General features: G+C 45.8%; 1 protein-coding gene across 1 annotated transcript in view; it reads left to right on the plus strand.

The window, feature by feature from the left end:
- Positions 1-19591, plus strand: part of Hectd4 (HECT domain E3 ubiquitin protein ligase 4) — a 160857-nt gene that overhangs the window by 32643 nt on the left and 108623 nt on the right. The window contains 6 exon segments of the mRNA XM_031391135.1: positions 218-735; positions 5672-5761; positions 6857-6987; positions 9962-10070; positions 11336-11474; positions 13460-13630. Coding sequence (XP_031246995.1) covers positions 218-735; positions 5672-5761; positions 6857-6987; positions 9962-10070; positions 11336-11474; positions 13460-13630 — 1158 coding nt within the window.

Below are 19591 nucleotides of genomic sequence, written 5' to 3' on the forward strand. Positions count from 1 at the left end.
CACAGAGAAACCCTGTCTCGAAACACAGAGAAAAAAAAAAGAAAGAAAGAAAGAGAGAAAGAAAGAAAGAAAGAAATTCCTGAGAGCTGGAATTAAAGGTGTGAGCCACGTGCCCAGGACTGGGGGTTCTTTGTAGAGCCTACTGAGCATATTTGCTTCCATAATGTCTTTGGGGAAGAAGACCGTACGTAACCACTTTTCTATTATTTTTCTTTAGATTTTAACATTTGAGACCAAGAACCCAACGGAGTTAGCAGAACGTTTGCGCTCCGTTTGTGGGAACCAGAGCAATGCCTATGCCCGTCTGCTGGAATACCGCCTGAATGCCTTGCGTGGACTATGGAATGCCCAGCGTCAGCTGGCCCTGGAGGAGCAACATGAAAGGGAAGGCTCGGGTGATGAAGAGACCTTGGCCCTGCTCAAGCGCCAGGGCTTGTTGCAGCAACCCGAGCAAGCGCCCTTCACGTCCCGGGTGGGCCTTCTGTTGGTCTTCCCCCTTATTCAGTCCCAGAGTAGAACAGACCCTTCCCTCTGTAACATAACTGCTGAGGTGCTATTAAACTGCCTGCGAGACTGTCAGCCTTTGAGCTTGACCAAGGAGCCTGCTGACTGTCTCAATGGGATAGAAACATTGCTGTGCTCGTGGCTAGAGGAGACCTCGGACACAGGCCGACACATCCCACACAAGCAGAAGGAGAATGCTGCTGCTGCCCTGGTGGCTTTGGCATGTGCCAGGTAAGGAGGATGACACAACACACTGCCTGGCGACCCTGTACTTCTACACTTGCACCAGGTGTATTTCATGGTACCTCAGCATGCACTTCTGTCTCAGTGTTGAATGCTACAGCTTCGGTCATACATGTGACGGGTCCAGGTTTTGGTGTGCTGCTCTGCTGTAATGACAGCCTGGAGTAGCAGCCTGGCTTGTAGCCATCTCAGGTAGCTCAGCATCAGCATCAGCAGAGGGTGCTATATCTGCATTTCCTCAAGGGAGAGGCAAAATGTTGTAGAGACATTCATTTTTTTTCTTTTATAATGTCAATAAAGGATGTCAGCAAATTTCAGGATTGAGTTCTCACCTGGTCACAAGACTAAGTGTATTTCTGGACTCCTGTTTTATATATTCTTAATATTTTACACTTATTTAGTGTGTGTGTGTATGGTGCGTGCATATGACGTAGTGTGAATGTGGAGGTCAGAGAACAACTTTCAGGATGCAGTTCTCTTGCGTGCATATGACGTAGTGTGAATGTGGAGGTCAGAGAACGACTTTCAGGAAGCAGTTCTCTTCTTCTACCATGTAGGTTCTGGGGATGGAATTCGGGTCATCAGGATGGTGGGGAGCATCATCCCCTGCTTGCTTGCTGAGCCATCTCAGCTGGGCTCTGCTTTAACTGGTATCTCTGTGTACGTAAAGATGTAGTAGCATGTTTTCTCTGTGCTGATGTGATTGACACACTGTCACTAGGAAATATGCTTGGAGTTGCTCCCTCCACACTGTGGGGAGATCTTCCTGTGGTGCTCAGGCTCATCTGCGGCTAGCAGTTCTCTTGCCCAGTGATCTCATCTGTTTGAGAAAGAAGTTCCCTACCCTCGCCTCTTGCTGAGTGAGTTTTCTAGGAACCAGTTACAACCCTGGCCTGCCTATTCGGTTTCACTCACTTGTCTTTCCTACTTAGAATGGGGTGGGGTGCAGAGGAGGAAGGGCAGGGTGAGATCATGCTTTAACTCAGCATATGTGGAGAAACTCTTGCAAAAGGATTTCTCTTTCTGGCCTCAAAATTGACTTTTAGTTGACGGAATATCTGTCTGTCTGTCTGTCTGTCTGTCTATCTATCTAAGTATCTATTTAATTATTACTTTGGTTTTTCAAGACAGGGTTTCTCTGTGTTTCTCTGGCTGCCCTGAAACCCTGTAGGCAAGGCTGGTCTTGAACTCAGAGATCTGCCTGCCTTTGCCTCCCGAGTGCTGGGATTAAAGGCATGCATCGCCACTGCTCGGCTTCCAGTTATCTTTTTTTTTTTTTTTTTTTTTTTTTTTTTTTTTTTTCGGTTTTTGGAGACAGGGTTTCTCTGTGTAGCCTGGGCTGTCCTGGAACTCACTCTGTAGACCAGGCTGGTCTCGAACTCAGAAATCCGCCTGCCTCTTCCTCCCAAGTGCTGGGATTAAAGGCGTGCGCCACCACCGCCCGGCCTTTTTTTTTTTTGGTTTTTCCGAGACAGGGTTTCTCTGTGTAGCTCTGGCTGTCCTGGAACTCTGTAGACCAGGCTGGCCTCGAACTCAGAAATCCACCTGCCTCTGCCTCCCAAGGGCTGGGATTAAAGGTGTGTGCCACCACTCATTGCCCTCCAGTTATCTTTTAAAGGCAGGGCAGCATCACCCTACACTGTCAGCCTCTTTGCCTGGAGCAAACTGTCACAGGCTGCTCTCGGGTCTTGAAGATTATAGCTGACTTCACAAACTGACATGAGCTTCACTCTAGAGACACTGGCTGATACAGGAATATGACTGTTTATAAAGGCTTCAAAGTAGATTGATTTTTCTGCATACACAAAAAGCAATTTGTGCCATGAATAGATTTATTATCTATGTAAAAGTTCTATTTTGAGAAAATTCCCACTTAGTTTGTCTCTAGGTAGGATGTTGGGAATAATCAACCCTTTAGTTTTGAGCATTTCAACATTGGATGATTAGACTCACTTTTAAATTATGAATCAGAATTCATTCTAATCACAGATGGTTATTAAAATTGTTGTGTGTGTCTGAGAGTCCTAATTCTATTTGACACAAATGTGAAATTATTATTTCTCCTCCTCTCCACCTCAGCCTTCTCTTATCTGCCTCAGCTTCCTCTTTCTCTTCTTCTTCTTCCTCCTCTTCCTCTTCCTCCTCTTCTTCCTCTTCTTCCTTTTCCTCCTCTTCTTCCTCCTCTTCTTCCTTCTCCTCCTCCCCTTCCTCCTCTTCCTCCTCTCCCTCCTCTTCTATTAGGTTTGCTTACAGGAGCATGGTTGAGGGGTTATTTATAGGAACATCTTACCAATGGCTAAATCACTGAAGAAAATGTTTTTCCTTCTCACAGCAGCCATTAACTGCCTATAAATCCTCAGAAAGAGTGAAGCCTCCTCAGCCCCTCTCCCCTCCATGACCCAGTGTGGACGGCTCAGTCTTGTGTAGGCCTCACACAGGCAGTCAGCCGCTGCTATGACGGTCATGCATTCCTTCCCAGGCTGTCTCTGTGCCCTTTACCAAGATGTTCCCTGAGCCTTGGAGGAATAACATAGATGTCCCGTTTAGGGCTGAGCATCCAACAGACACTTATTTTCAGTACTGTACCCAGTTATGAGTGTTTAACTGATATCCAATGCAGAATGAAGCTTTTCTGACCAAAGTTGACAGCATCATTAAGCTGTGAGCATGAACATAAATATTTACAAGACAATGTGGTGGGCATAACTTGTCCATAAGAAACAACCATAGCACCTTTCCCACGAGGACCTATCATCTTCCCAGCCACAGGCCTTTGATCAGGTTTGTTGTACCAAGTGTGACCCCCTTTGTGGATCCCCTCCCTCTCACTCTCCAGCAGTTATGCCATTATTGCACCAGTGAGGATCATCCTGCCTGGCAGGTTAATAGGGTCATACTTATTCTTTACAGCTGAATGAGACTGTTGATGGCTTCCCCCACCACCATCCCTCCCAGCAGCACACCTGGTACCATTCAGCACCATGAAAGCTAGCCAGCAGGGAGGAAGTTTCCAGTTTCTCCTGCATTTGGGGGAGAAGGGTGTGTGTGTGTGTGTGTGTGTGTGTGTGTGTGTGTGTGTGTGTGTGTGTTTTATGACTATATCAGCCTAAAATTTTCCTTTTGTTTTTGGCTTTTTTGAGATCGAGTCTCTCCAGGGCCATCAGTGGGACTATGATTGTCCCATCTCAGCTGTGTTTACAGAATTAGCCTCTATACCCGGCTTACAAGTGATCCTGTCTACCATCTCTCTGGCATGTAGAGCCTTGCTCACTCTTAGGCTATGAAGATTCAGGTCTATAATTTTATAGAGCTGGCAGTTGACTCTTCACATTCACTGACAGGTATTCTCTTCTGTGTTCAGGAAGAGACTAGTGAGCAGGCAGAGAGATTTATATAAGAGTGAGTAGGGCAGCCTTATACGTGTATCAGAAAATTTCAGAGAGTGATATCAGCAGGGAAAAAACAGGCAGGATGGGTGTTTTTTAAAAAATGCTATTAGATTTATTTACTTTATGTGGATAGGTGTTTTGCCTGCATGTATGTCTATGTGTTGTCACATGTGCTCCTGGTGCCTGCAGAGACCAGAAGGCAGCAATGGATTCTCTGAGACTGGAATTACCAATGGTTGTAAGCCATCATTTGGGTACTGAACCCAGGCTCTCTGCAAGAATAGGAAGTGTTCTTAACTACTGAGCCATCCATCTCTCTAGGACTAAGGCAGATGTTTTGGTAGATAGTGGCTGAGTAGAGGTGGGGAAGGATAGACAGGGTGCCTAGCATCTAAACTGTGGATTGAGTGGTGAAAAGGAGCCAGCACAAGAGCCAGCAGCACAGAGCCCCACAGAAGAGCAGCAGCAAGTGGCAAAGAAGCAAGGCCATTGGACGGTAATGGAAGGCAGAAGACACAGGAGATAAAGGTGGTCTAGCCTAGTCATGGACTGCTTGAGAACCATTGAAAGGTTTTATATATTTCTCTTAAAAATGTGACTAAAACCAGCAGGCTAGAATGCTATACAGTTACTGGCTCTACATTCTCCAAATGCTGGTGCTGTTGTCCCTGTGTGTCTCGGTGCTCTCCCAGGGCACTGTGCGTGTTCAGCAGATGAAGGAAGGAAAACTGACAGGACTCAGGTGACAGGACAGTTGTGCAGTTGTGAATGGCAGTGCCCTGCTTCACTGCCAGCTGCCCAGGCTGCAGCTGGTACCTCCTTGCCTCATCCTGTTCTTTGAACTGAGGAGCAAATTAAAAAGAAGCCTGAGACCTACGTGGTCTACTGTGGGGTCCTCCCTTTCTATTGAGGTTTAGGCACATGATACCCTCCAATTAAGGTCTGGCTAAGAGAAGGCAGCAAGCAGAATCAGCTCATCAGATCCAGACGGGCCTTAGTCCGTGCAGGTGCTGTTGGTTACCTGGAGTGCTGCCAGGTAGGTCTTGTGCATCTTGAAAGCACCTTTTCAATCCTGCTTACCTCCCAGACTCCCCAGAATCTCTAGCTTTGTGAACCATGAGGAAGTCAGTACATAGTGAGTCCTGCAAATGAGATGCTGTGTGAAGTGGATGTTTGGCCACAGTGTTAGACATGAGATCCTCTTCCATGGGGATCAGTTGGTACCAGATGGAGACTCAGTCCATGACCCTTCCAGGTGCTTGGTACTTGAGCCTTGTGCTTTTCATTTTGTGTCCATGGGAATTTTTATCTCTGCAACTGCGAGGAGAGCATTTCCATAGTTGGAATTGTGTGGGCCTACTCACATTCTACCAGAGCCAGTGTAGTGGTGAAGATGCTCAACTGTGCACTTTCTGACCTATACAGCAGATAGACCTGTCCTGGAGCCTTGCCCCGTGGTTAATAAAATCAACACTGCTACCTGCTTACTTGGTTTTCAGTGTGGGTGCTTTTCCATCCCCTCCTTTTCTCTCTAGGGGATCACTGAAGACCTTTGTCCACACAGTTCACCTGCTGCAGAGACAGACTGAGCTGGGCTCCCTGCCTGTCGCTGATGTTTTATATAGGTGAGTTGTCCCTTAATTATTAAACAACTTGTCTTATTTTTCTAAACAAGAGTTCATAGAAGCTCTTAGGGACAAACAGATAATTAAATCTTACCAACTAATAATTCATAGCTTTGACTAGATATAGAATCATAGCTAACTGCAAGAGGCTGTGAAAGTGTTCCTAGAGAGTTCTTTTTACTTTTTAATTAAAAATGTCCTAGTCTGTAATGAATTCTTACTGTAATATGAGATGACAGTATGTTCAGATGTAAAGAAGAAATTGAAATCACTCATGATCTTACTATCCAGTAAGACCCACTTATATTATTTGGGTCTGTGTTCTTCCTAACACAGGACCTTCTTTATCCCTCATACACATTTATCTGTTTAATAAAGCATATATTTAGGCTGGGGATGTAAAACCTGGTGTGGCGGCACATACATGTTCATTCCAGCCCTTGGGAGATAAAGGCAGATGGATTAGGGAGTTCAAGGTTAGCCTGGGCTACATGAGGCAGTATTACTTAAATGTAAAGCCAAAAAATTTAAATAAATAGAAATAGAATAAGTATATATATTTATACATAGATAAATTAAAAATTTTAAGCATGTTAAAGTTTTTGTTTGTTTGTTTGTTTGTTTGCCTGGGTCCACACCCACATGTGTGGGTATGCACACATGGTGTGGGTATGCACACATGGTGTAGAAGAGAGCCACATACAGGCTCAGTTCTTCCCTTCACATGCTGAGTCAGGGTCTCTCTCTTTTCTCTGCATACACACTACAGGCTACCTGGCTTGTGACTCCTGGGCAACTGACTGCTCCGATCTCAGTGTGCAGGTGCTGGGGCTAGAAGTGTGCGCATTTTACACAGGTCCCAGGGCTTGAACTCTGGCCTCAAGCTTCCAGAGCTGGTGCTTTTGTCCACTATGCCGTCTCCCTGGCTCAATGCTTTGTAATTACTGCCTTGTAATTTTTCACTAAAATACACTGTAAACACCACTCAAGATACTTATTTCTTTAAACCATTTGTGTTTGTTCTTTGAGTTGGTAAGTAGACTTTTAGCTCCTGGAATGGACACGCTCAGGTCTTTGCAATTCACCCCTTCACAGATTGCTGCTTTTGGAAGGGGGACCTGGATCCCCATCCTGTTTGCTTGGGGGCAAACACATAGTATCTTGGGGATATGAAGACATGCTGCCAGCACCAGACAGCAGCACCGGTTCCAGTTCTGAAAACAAAGGTAACACAAGGGCTTTGCCCTGGGATTGACACTGGGCTGCGTCACCGTGACTAGTGCTTTAGTGCAGCCCCTTGTTTCTTTCAGTGAAAAGCTGAAGATTCCTGACAGTGTGCTTATTGTTTGCTTGGTCAGTGCAGATCTAAAGGCTGACACTCAGGGAGGTGAGCCAGTGGACAGGCTTGATGGTCCCAGCCAAGGCCTCCCTGTGACCCGAGCAGGGTGGCATGGCTTACTTCACTTGGCTCCTGACTGTTAGAGAGGTGCAGAAGCCACCCACAGTGGACATTTGTAAGAGGGTCATACATGCTCCATGATGCCATTTCTTTTATTCATTAACTGTGCTTATATATGGTCCCTCCTTCTTTAAAACAAAAGAAGGCTCAAGGAAGCTTGAACTGCCCCTTACACAGTGTAGGCAGTGTCGGGATAGTTTTACACACTTTTGTAGGATTATTTGCCAGTTTTTTTAAATGAACTCAGCAAAAGTGGCAGATGCTCTCTTAAGTGACTGACTTGCCAGACTTTTCAGGTGACTTGGGTCGCTGCATTGGCATGGGAACTGTTTAGATCAGCACCCATGCTTATCAGCTCTGTTCAAGCCCTGTACTGCCTCCCCTCTGGGCAGCATGGCTTTGCTTCCAAACTGGTCTGTCACTGGTATTGGCCATTAGTTATTATAATGACATTACTTACCATAACATTATAGCATAGAATGTCATTATCTGTCTCCTAACTGATGAAGTAGGAATAAGAAAAGAAAATCCCCCAAAGATACAGAGCCTGTCCAGCATACCTCTTCCTTAGCTCCTTCCTGGTCAGCTCCAAGGCCCAGAGTGCAGTCTGGCTGCTCAGCATCTCAAAGCCTGGAACCATTCTTTTACAGCTCTTCTGGGAGGAGGAGCAAGGAAGGCTCTGCCAGAGCACATACCACCTGCTAGGCCCAGGTAGTGCTCAAGTGACTTGCTCTAGCCTCTGCGTGGGGCCTTACTCTATTCTCTCTCTTAAGAGTGGTTCCTGAGGGTGGCAGTGTCAGGCTGGTGTGTTTGCTTTAGTGTTTAGCTGGAGGGTGTGCTTCTAAGAATACTGGTAATTTTTTTTCTGCTCCCTGCCTCATTGCCCCCTTCCTCCTTTTTCCCTTCTCCTATTCTAATTTTTTTCCTTCCTCTTCCTACCCCACCCCTTTTCTTCCCTTTCTTTTGGGAATGGGCTCTTGTTGTGTGCCCCAGGCTGTTTTTGATCTCCAGGATTCAAGGAGTCCTTTTTGTCAGCCTCTCTGGTTAGAACAGTGCTGTGTAGCTACAGAAACATTCAGCACTGGCAGGAGTTGTGAGGACACTGTAATACACCCTCTGGATTCCTGGCCAATTCTGTTTAGTTGGTCCTCTTCATTCCTGTCTCATCAGACTCACACACAAAAGGACTTTGGACTGTGATCTGAGGATGGGCAATTAAATGTAACTTACTAGTTTTCCGTGAGGGTATTTAAGATGCCACAGGGTGTGGTGGTGCACACCTTTAGTCTCAGTTCTCCAGCAGAGGCAGGTGGATCTCTGGGAACTGGAGGCTCCTCCAGAGGATCTGGTTTAAGTACCGGCACCAACATGACAGAGAACAGCTGTCTCCAGTGCATGTCATGGTAAACATACATGCAACCAAAATACCATATGCATAAAATAACAAATCTCAAAAAATCACTACAAACGTTTATGGTGTAAAGTTAATCTAAAATGATTATCTACTTTCATGTTTCCCTCTTTCTTTCTCTTTTTCTTTCTTTTTTTCTTTCTTCCTTTCTTTCATTTTAAGTTTGTAGTTCACTTTCTCTCAGATTAGACTGAAAATTTATGACGATACCAGAGTCAGTGTGGGTTTGAGGGATGGGACATTGAATTTCCTCTAATGTAATATGCTTCAAAGCACACAAATTCCCTTGAAATACAGTGAGGGTAAATTTATAAAAGTAAACACTGAAAGTTACCAACAGCCTCAATTTAAGGCACTATTTTTATTTATTTTTTTATTTTTCTTTGGAAAATAGGTTAGTAAATCACTTACCACATAGAGAAACTGTTTTTTAAAATGGGGAATCTATAGGTATGTGGGAGATTTAATTGTTGTTCTTAAAAGGAAGGAGGTGGGCTGGGGAGATGGCTCAGCAGGTACGGGTGTTTGCTGCCAAGTCTAACACTTGACATTGTGCCTCGAGTCCCACATGGGCGGAGAGAACAGAGTCTGCAGGTTGTCCTCAGACACACACACACACACACACACACACACACACACACACACATACACAAACACACTAAACTAATAGATAATAAACATAATTAGCCATTTTTTTAAAAGGAGGTCATGTTTTCCTGCTATTCTTTCCAGATAAAAATGATGAGCCCAAAGAACACCACTGTATTTAGTTCCACATTTGTTGTTAATATAGCAACATAATTCCATTTCCACTAGGGAAATTGGCTTGGCACCAAACAGCAGCTTAGGTGCATTACTGTGTGATTGAGCTAGCCGCAGCTTAGCCCTTGAGGTACATGTTATTACCCTCATATTAGAAATGAAGAGACTGCGGTTCAGTGAGGCCCACAGTCCCCCAGTGAATGTCTGGTTCCCAAGAGCTCTTCTTACTAAGTGCTTGTTCTCATTCATGTCAGGTCAGTTAGGGTTGTAAACTTGACTCAGGCCTGTTGCTTTGCTTTTTGCAAAAGAGAAGAAAAGTCATTTGGCAGGTGGGCCAAGTGGCCTGCCAATAACCATCTGTCCTTACTCCTTGAAACCAATCCCAATTGCCATATGCTTTTTTCTGTTAGATTTTGGGGTTCAAGCCATCTACTGTGGAAGTAACATTAAAATTGTTTTTTGAATTAGGAATTCATGTCGGTTAATTACTAAGGTTTTTTTTTCTTTTTTTTTAAAGTAAAAAACTGATTTTTTATAGCCTCATTCATTACGTGTGGACTGATTTCAGATGCTGACTTGGGACGCTGTCTCACCTCAGACGGGCATTACCTGTACACTACCAACTCAGCTGGAAGAGGAGTGAGCAAGCTGGGCTCTGGACTGCATGGCACACTCAGGTCAGTTGTGGGCTTGTCCAGTGAGACTCTTGCACAGTCAGCAAAGGAGGCACCAGCCAGTGTTCTGGTCCCTCATCTTAGTGACCAAGTAGCAAGTCTGAGCTGACAGACACGTCCCTTGTCCCCACGCTGTAAGACCTCTCCAGCTTTGCTCTGGCTGAGGTGCCTGTTCACATGGCCAGATATTCCTCTTAGGGATCAGCTTCTTATAAAGGGTTTTTATTAATATAAGACTTACTTATTTTATCTCATGTGCATGAATGCTTTACCTGCCTCTTAGTATGTATATGTGCAGCAGATGTGAGCCTCGTGCCTATGGAGTCAGAAGATAGTGTCAGATTCCCTGGGGCTGAGCTAGATAGTTGTGAGCTGCCATATGGGTGCTGGGACTTGAATCTAGGTCCTCAGCAAGAAGCACTTTTAACTGTTAAACCATCTCTCCAGCCTAAGATTTTTATTTTTAATATGGGTGTGTATGTGTACACATGCACATTAGTGCAGTGTCCATGAGCCTGGAATCCCTGGAGTTGAGAGTTACAGGTAGTTGTGAACTGCCACATAGGTTCTTTGCAAGGGCAGGGAACACTGTTAACTGATGAGCCTTCTCTACCCTCTACCCTTCAAGTCAGGGTAGCCCTGCTGCCTGGAGATTGCTTTGTAGAGCAGGTGGCCTCCAAGTCAGAGATCCTTCTGTCTCTGCTAGAATTAAAGGCCTGTGCAACCGCAACCAGGCTTCCTTTCTTTATTATTATTTTTTTTTTTATAGACATGGTTTCATTATAGCCTAGGCTGACCTCAAACTGCCTATGTAGCCTAGGATAACATGGAACTCATGCTCTTCCTGCCTTTACTTGTAAAAGATTTTTTTTATAAGATGATGCCATGACTTTGTGTTGATAAATGGACATGTTTCTAATTAAATCATCTTTGTACTTGTATTTGACATTAGATTAGGGATAATTTTCAGTTAATAGATGAGATCTGTGAATTCTGTCAATCATCATTGAGATGTTTTTATAGTTGAGACCTATTTAGTCAGTCAGACCTCTTCTCTGATTCTTTTTCCTCCTTCCTCTGTCATTATGGGAAATTAAATGTTTGTTGTGGTTTGTCAGTTCTGAAGTTAATATAAATTATATTCCTTCTCTTTTAGCTATTTTGACTAGTTAATTGTTATAAAAAATTAGGTGAGAAATGTTTGTATTTGTATAGGCCTGTGTAGTGTTGCAGCCCGAGATTCCACTCTTGTGTCTCTTGTCTTCCAGAGGGTTTGTGTACTGTCGCAACGAGGAGCTGGAGCCAGGGTGGGTGGCGTACGGCAGTGGCCACCTGCTCCATCGGCCTGTGTCTTTTGACAATAAACCTCACTCCCTTTTCCAGGTCATAGACCAGAATACCCTGCAGGTGAGTATGGAGTCCTGGCAGCTGGCTCTCCCTCCCTGCATGGTCCCTTTCTGTTGCTATCCTTCAGGTTTTTCCCCAGATGATTTGACAGAAGATGCTGTTTAATTTGTCTTAATCTTTCTCTGTTTGCTCATTATTTATTTCTATTTGAATGAATTTGTTTATTTAAACTATTTTTTAAAAGAATTATTTATTTATTTCATGTATGTGATACACTGTTGCTGTCTTCAGACACATCAGAAGAGGACATTGGATCTCATTACAGATGGTTATGAGCCACCATGTGGTTGCTAGGAATTGAACTCAGGACCTCTGGAAGAGCAGTCAGTGCTCTTAACCATTGAGCCATCTCTGTAACCCTATTTAAACTATTTTTATATCTACTTTTATCATGTGTGTGTGTGTTTATCTAAGTGCATACCATGTGAGTATAGGTACTATGAGGCCTGAAGAGGGCATCATATCTCCTGGAGCTAGAGTTACAGGTGGCTTTGAGCCACCTAGCCCAGCAGTTGTATGAGTGTGGTAACTTATGCTACAGTTGATGTGTCCAGATTAGAGGAAGTGGCTTTTCTTCCACTCTGGGACCTGAGGCTCAAAATCAGGTGGTGAGATTCTACTGTATTCTCTGAGCTAGCTACCCACCTCCCAAACCTGTGTTTTAGGCCCAGCTGACCTCAGGCTCACTGTGTAGTTGAGGATGGCTTTGAACTCCTGAGACTCCTGCTAGGATAACAGATCCGGTACCTCAGCAGTGAGCAAATGTAGGTCTTGCTATGTATGTAAGACCCAGTGGCTGGGCCACAGAAAGGTGTGACTGAGAACTGTCTTGCCTGTGCCCTGGAGGCAGGAGGCTGCTCCAACGGCTTTCATTTGGGTTTTTCATCTTTTCTTTTCTTCAATTTTCTTTTTAAAGAATCTGGTCCATGCCCGTGTATCCAGATTAGAGAGAGTGGGACCTGAAGATCAAACTTAGTTGGTCTGACGTGTGTGTGTGTGTGTGTGTTTCATGGGACAATCTTCTTGCCTTAGCCTCTTAAGTTACTGGGTTAACAGGAGTGTGTCAGCACATGTGGCTTAAAAATATTCTTGCCCGGGCTGGCGAGATGGCTCAGCGGGTAAGAGCACTGACTGCTCTTCCAAAGGTCCTGAGTTCGGATCCCAGCAACCACATGATGGCTCACAACCATCCATAATGAGATCTGATGCCCTCTTCTGGTGTGTCTGAAGACAGCTACAGTGAATTACGCCGGAGCAAGTGGGGCTGGCAGAGGTCCTGAGTTAAATTCCCAGCAGTCACACACATGATAGCTCGCGGCCATCTGTACAGCTACAGTGTACTCATACACATAAAATAAATAAAATAAATCTTAAAAAAAAATATTCTTGCCCAAGATAATCTCATGTAACCCAGGCTGGCCTTGAACCGTGTGTGGCCATACATGGCTTTACGTTTCTGGTCTTACCTTCATGTTTCTGGCGCTGGGATTACAAGCATGTGCTCCATGCCTGTTTTTCAAATCTTGTTCTCAATGTTGGAATATACATGCATAGCAGATTTAAAGAACTTTGTAAATATTTTTCTATCACAATATAACTTGAATTAATGTCTATTTTCCTTTGTTGTTTGGCTGTTGATGTTTATTTAATGAACTTTTATGTTCCTCCCATATAATTTTATGTGTTATTCTTAGATATAAATAACAGTTTTATTCTGATGAGGATCCTAATAAATTTTCCTTTTCGACTTTATAAAGTGTCAGTGAGCTGACATATCAAATTAGAATTTTTTTTCATCCTATGCCAGGCATACTAGTGCACACATTTACTGGGGAGGCAGAGGCAGGTGGATCTCTGTGAATTCAAAAGCCAGCTTGGTCTACATAGTGAGTTCCCAGACTGCCAGATCTGTCTTGAAAAAACCCAAACCAACCAAACAAAAAGAATCTCTGCTTCCCTCTAATGAAGGCCTTTTTCCTGATCAGGTGTGCCAGACAGTGCCCATGCCAGCCAGCCCCCTTCCTGTGGGCAGCACCATGAGCACTGTGCACCTTTCCTCAGATGGCACTTACTTCTACTGGATCTGGTCCCCTGCCAGTTTAAATGAGAAAACCCCAAAGGGACATTCTGTCTTCATGGACATTTTTGAACTTGTGGTAAGTGTTAACTCATTCTGCATCACTGTAGAAATGTTTGTTTGCTTTCTTTTCAGGTCTATATACAAAGTGCCTGCCACTGACATCACCCCTGTGCTCAGTCTCCTCAGCACCCCGGTGCTCAGTCTCCTCAGCACCCGCTGTGCTCAGTCTCCTCAGCATCCCTGTGCTCAGTCTCCTCAGCACCCGCTGTGCTCAGTCTCCTCAGCACCCACTGTGCTCAGTCTCCTCAGCACCCCGGTGCTCAGTCTCCTCAGCACCCCGGTGCTCAGTCTCCTCAGCACCCCGGTGCTCAGTCTCCTCAGTACCCACTGTGCTCAGTCTCCTCAGCACCCCTGTGCTCAGTCTCCTCAGCACCCCTGTGCTCAGTCTCCTCAGCATCCCTGTGTTCAGTCTCCTCAGCACCCCTGTGCTCAGTCTCCTCAGCATCCCTGTGCTCAGTCTCCTCAGTACCCACTGTGCTCAGTCTCCTCAGCACCCCTGTGCTCAGTCTCCTCAGCATCCCTGTGCTCAGTCTCCTCAGCACCCGCTGTGCTCAGTCTCCTCAGCACCCGCTGTGCTCAGTCTCCTCAGCACCTGCTGTGCTCAGTCTCCTCAGCCCGGTTCTCCTCTTGCATGCCCTTGGAGGTTTCTGGTTTAGGGCTGTGTGGGGTCAGTGGAGCCTAGCTTTTTGAAGGCTAATCTGACGAGAGAGGAGGTAGCATTACCGCATGCATTGCAGTGGATGGTCTTAGCAGAAATGCGTGTGGGTATAACTGAAATCTCAAGAACGGCCCCACAGTCAGAAGTGAGCACCTGTGAAGTTGTAATTGGAACTGTGAGGATGTCAGCTGAGTGTCACTGTGCGCCAATAGTGTTCTACCCTGTGGGTGGAACATAATGATAGCCAAGGGAGCTTGAGTCCTGGCTGCAGGGTGGTTGAGCAGATAGGGGTGACGGTAGTGGAGAAATAAAAGATTACCCATAAGCAACCGAGAAGATAAATGATGATTTCAGGCATCGAGGGAACCAGTGTAGTTTGCCAGATAAAGAACTTGGGAAAGCCCAGTGTGATGGCTTCCAGAAGGCTGGAACCAGAGGAGCGTGTATTTGAGGCCAGCCTGTGCTACATAATGAGTTTAAGAATGACTTGTGCTGCACAGCAAGGCCATGACTAAAAGAGGAAGAAAGAAGAGGGACCTGAGCCGGGCAGTGGTGGTGCACGCCTTTAATCCCAGCACTTGGGAGGTAGAGGCAGGCGGATTTCTGAGTTTGAGGCCAGCCTGGTCTACAGAGTGAGTTCCAGGACAGCCAGAGCTACACAGAGAAACCCTGCCTCGAAAAAAACCAAAAAAAAAGAAAAAAAAAAAAAAGAAGAAGAAGAGGGGCCTGGAGAGATGGCTCAGTGGTTGAGAGCAGTGGCTGCTTCTCTCAGTACCTACATGGCAGCTCACAAATATTTGTGACTTCAGTTCCAGGGGATCCAGCGCCCTCACCTGGCCTCCATGGGCACTGCAAGACACGGTGCATAGACATACATGCAAGCAAAACACAAGAGATTTCAGAATAAATTAGATTAGGTTAAAAGATATTTGACACAAGAATAGAAAATGCCCACACCGTAGTACATACTGTGAAATTTTAGATTACATAGAATAAAGTGAGAATTCTAAAGTTTCTAGAAATAAAACACACACATACACACACACAAAGGTGAGGAATTAGGAAAAGAATAGGCTACTTAGTAGGTTTCTCGGTGCAAAAGTAGAGATGTATTTTCATAACCCATAGGATAATGATTCCCCAAGTGTGAACCGAGTGTGAAGATAACACACAGCTGTTCTTGGGTATCTGGTTAGGCAGTCTAAGGCCAGGCCAGCTAGAGGTGATGGGACAGCTCAAATAGCCTTGCTGCAGCAGGAAGCAAATGCAGGAGAGGGGTCTGCTTTAAGGTTAAAGGAGGCCTTTGAATCATTTTGGGGTCCTTCTCAAACAAATCAGCTGAGTGCTCTGTGGTATCACCTCTTTCCTTCCACTGGGACTCAGTTGGCAGCACCTGTACCTGCTGAGGCATCTTGAAGGTTCTGCCCTAGACTCTTGACCTTCCTGACTTGAGTGCTGGGATTAGGAGCTGAGCCACCATGACTGGCTCTCTCCTTTCTTCCTTATTTCCTTTCTTTTTTGTCTTTGAGAAAGGGTCTCACTATCTTAGTTAGGGTTTCATTGCTATAAAGAGACACCATGACCAGGGCAACTCTTATAAAGGAAAACATTTAATTGAGGCTGGCTTATAGTTTCAGAATTTTAGATCATTATTGTCATGGTTGGAAGCATATCAACATGCAGGGAGATGCCGAGAGTTCTACAACTTGATCTGCAGGCAGCAGGAGGAGACTATATGTCACATTCGCCATAGCTTGAGCATAAGAGACCTTAAAGTCCGCCTTCAAAGTGACACACTTCTTCCAAAAGATCACACCTACTCCAACAAGGCCATACCTCATAATAGTGCTACTCCCTATGGGACAAGCATTCAAACACATGAGTCCCTGGGGGCCATTCCTATTCAAACAACTGCACTATCCCTGGCTGTCCTCAAATGTACAGAGATTTGCCTGCGTGTGCTTTCTGAGTGCTACATCAAAGTCATGCACCACTGTGCCTGGCCTTCCATCCTTTCCTGAAACTTCTCAAGGCATGCATATCACACCACCACATAGCTTTTTTCCAAGTCCAGAAGTAGCATACCTTTTGCTGTTAACTGGTCAAACAGCCCTCTTTTTACTTGAGCTTGTAGCTGTGTGCAGTGGTTGATTTGAACACCATTACAGAGACTGCCCACCTCTCTATGCAGGCGCAGGGCTCTTCTGCTCACTGTTTCTTCCTCGCCTTACGTAACCATCATCCTAGCTATCATGAGCCACAGCTTGTTTCCGAGACCCCTTCTGTCCACTCTTAACTCCTCTTCCCCTCATTTGGCGTATGGCCTTCTCCTTGCAGGTGGCTTCTCAGCCAGAGCCCATCCAAGGATCTCAAGGATCTCATATTTCACATGAATTTACTGTCAGTGGGATATAACTACCTGGCTTGTCTTTCAAAATGCCTTATCATGAAACCTTTTATGATTACTAAGTAACTAACCATTAAAGGAAGATGGTTAGGTATATGATCTAAATAAATGGAGTGTAGGGGCCAGAGAGATGACCTGCTACCATGCCCAGTTACCTAAGTTTAGTCCCCAGTACTCATATGGTAGAAGGAGAGAATGACTCCTTCAAGTTTCCTGATGCAAGTGCTTGAGCGTGTGCGCGTGCACACACACACACACACACAGACACACACACACCACTGTTTTAGTTAGGTTCTCTTGCTGTAATAACACTGGTCAAAAACAATTTGAGGTAAGTGAGGCTTTAATTTAGCTTATAGTCCATCATACAGGGAAGTCGGGGCAGAAACTTAAGGAACCTGGAGGCAGGAACTAAAGCCAAACCCACAGAGGAAAGCTGCTCAGCCTTTTTTTTTCTTTCATTTTTAAAAATTTATTTGAAGAGATTATGATTTATTTTACATTCTGATCCAAATTTCTCCTCCTTCCTGTCCTTCTAGTCCCTCTCACTTCTCCTCTGTCCCCTACTCCCTACCCCTACATCCACTTCTCTTCAGAAAAGGACAGGCCTCCTGAGGATATCAGCCAAACATGGCATTTCAAGCTGTCATAAGACTAGGTGCCTCCCCTGTATTAAGGCTGCATGAGGCAACCCAGTATGAGGAAAAGGATCCCCAAAGCCTACAAAAGAGTCAGAGACAGCCCCTGTTCTCACTGTTACGAGTCCCACGAGAAGACCAAGCTATAACTTATGCAGAGGGCCTAGGTCAGTTCCATGCAGGCTCCCTGGTTGTCAGTTCAGTCTCTGTGTGTCAGCCTGCTCTTTTATCTAGTCCAGGATTGCCTGCCTTCCCTGGGGGGTATCCACTCACAGGTTGCTGTGCCCTCTCACATCACTCAGATGCTTTGAGCCCAGGTGTGGTTGTACTCACCTTTAATCCTAGCACTCTAGGAGGGAAAGGCAAGCAATCTCTGTGAATATGAGGCCACCTTGGTCTATATAGTGAGTTCCAAAACAGCTAGGGGTAAATAGTAAGACCCTGTCTAAAAGAGTCACCCAGACACACAAAACCTTAGAGGTGGGGAGGGGGGGAAGGAAGAAAATACCTTCAGGTCAATTTTATCTTCTGGGGACATTTTCTCAGTTCAAGGTGTTCTCTTCCAAGATGACCTAGCTATGTTAGGTTGACAAAAAAAACCAAAAAAACAAAAAACAAAACAAACCTAACCAGCACACACAGAAAGAAGGAAGTTAGGGAGGATGGGCGGGAGGGAGGAAAGAGGGAGGGACAGAGGAGAAGGTGGAGTGAGTGGGGGGGGCATCCTGCAGGGCTGACTGTCCCAAACAAGAGACTTCTAGCAGTGATGATGTGTGGCTCTTCCGCTGCCTGTGGTCACAGCAGCAGCATCATGCCTTCAGCTACCCTTTGCTGGGAGCTTGACTGGACTGTGACATGGAAGGTGGCCTCTCATCCCCAGGACTCCCCACTACTACCTAGTAGTTGAGGCTGAAGCAGGGAGGAGCTCTTCAGGGAGTGGAGCACTCACCAAGCTCCCTTAAGCCTCAAACTACTGTGCAACAGTCACACAGTCAAGTTCAGAGCGGGAGAGAGTGCAACCATGTGGGGACACACAATAGATCATTCTGCTCAGGGTGCAGGCTTCCAGAAGCTCCGGACCCTTTGAGGCTGCAGAACAGCCTGCCTGGGCCCTGATGGGGCCTCCTGTCTCTGTGCTTACTTCCAGAGCTCTTCCTAGGTCCTGCTTCATTTGCCCTGGGAGGTCTCCAGCTCCTGTAAGTGCACCTGTAAGTGCTGCTTCTCATGCTGGGACTCAGTGCCACCTTTCCCTCCTGCCTCCCTCACATCCTGGCTCTCTTCCCCTTCTCCCTGAGCTGCCCTCCTTTAGTCACCCAAGCTTTTTGTTGATGTTGCTTCCTTTTTCTGAAGCAGGGTCCTTCTATGAAGACCGGGCCTGCCTCTGCTACCAGAGTGCTGGATTAAAAGCATTTGCTACCAGGCCTGGCTCTCTATTCAGTTTTAAATGAGTAACTACTGTGTTTCTTTAGGTAGCTACTTGGTGAACCTTTGTCATCACAGATTTGTGTAGGAGCATGGGAGTTAATGAAGAAAAAGAGAAGAAAAACATAAATGCAGCTGGTGCTGAATGCTGGGGAAAGAAGGGCAGTGGGAGAAGCCAGGGTCTCCTTGCCTTAGGCAGCTGCTGGGGCCTTCCGAACAGTAGGGTGAGCAATTTGCTTGGGACTAAAGGAATTCTTGGGACATGGCATCTCGATGCTAAATCTAGACAGTCCTGCACACTGTAGCGGGTAGTCTGTAAGGAGGGGATGGCAAGTAACACAGCCTGCAGTAGGCCAGTGTGGCATACAGGAGGAGAAAGGCTGGGAACATGCTGAGAGATGGTCAGGCAGAAGCAGCTGAGGCTGAGGAGTTCAGCAGAGTACCCATAGAGGCCAGGAGCATCAGATCCCTTGGAGCTACAGTTGAAGGCAGTGGTGAACCACCCTAAGGAGATGATGGGAACCAAGTGCCCTTAACCACTGAGGGATCTCTCCAGCCCGAGATTTACTTATGTTTTAGAATGGTTGTTGGTTGGTATGTGTGACAGACTTACTAGGTGGCAGTGTGGCCCGCCCTGGGGAAGCCCCCCAGTCACTGCTAGCTCACTTAAGGCTCCTCTCAGCTGTGTCTTGTTTTTGAGATCAGCAGTCATTTACCTCCCTGAGCTGCATGGCTGAGTGTTCCTAACCGGACAACATCCATGCCAGGAAACAGTGAGGGAATAGGCTTCCTTACAGACGATTCAGGAGACCCCGTCCCCAGTCTCCTCTGAGTCTATGTAAGGCTTCCTTA

This window comes from Mastomys coucha, unplaced genomic scaffold (genome assembly GCF_008632895.1).
Source record: "Mastomys coucha isolate ucsf_1 unplaced genomic scaffold, UCSF_Mcou_1 pScaffold22, whole genome shotgun sequence".
In the NCBI taxonomy this organism is placed as follows: domain Eukaryota; kingdom Metazoa; phylum Chordata; class Mammalia; order Rodentia; family Muridae; genus Mastomys; species Mastomys coucha.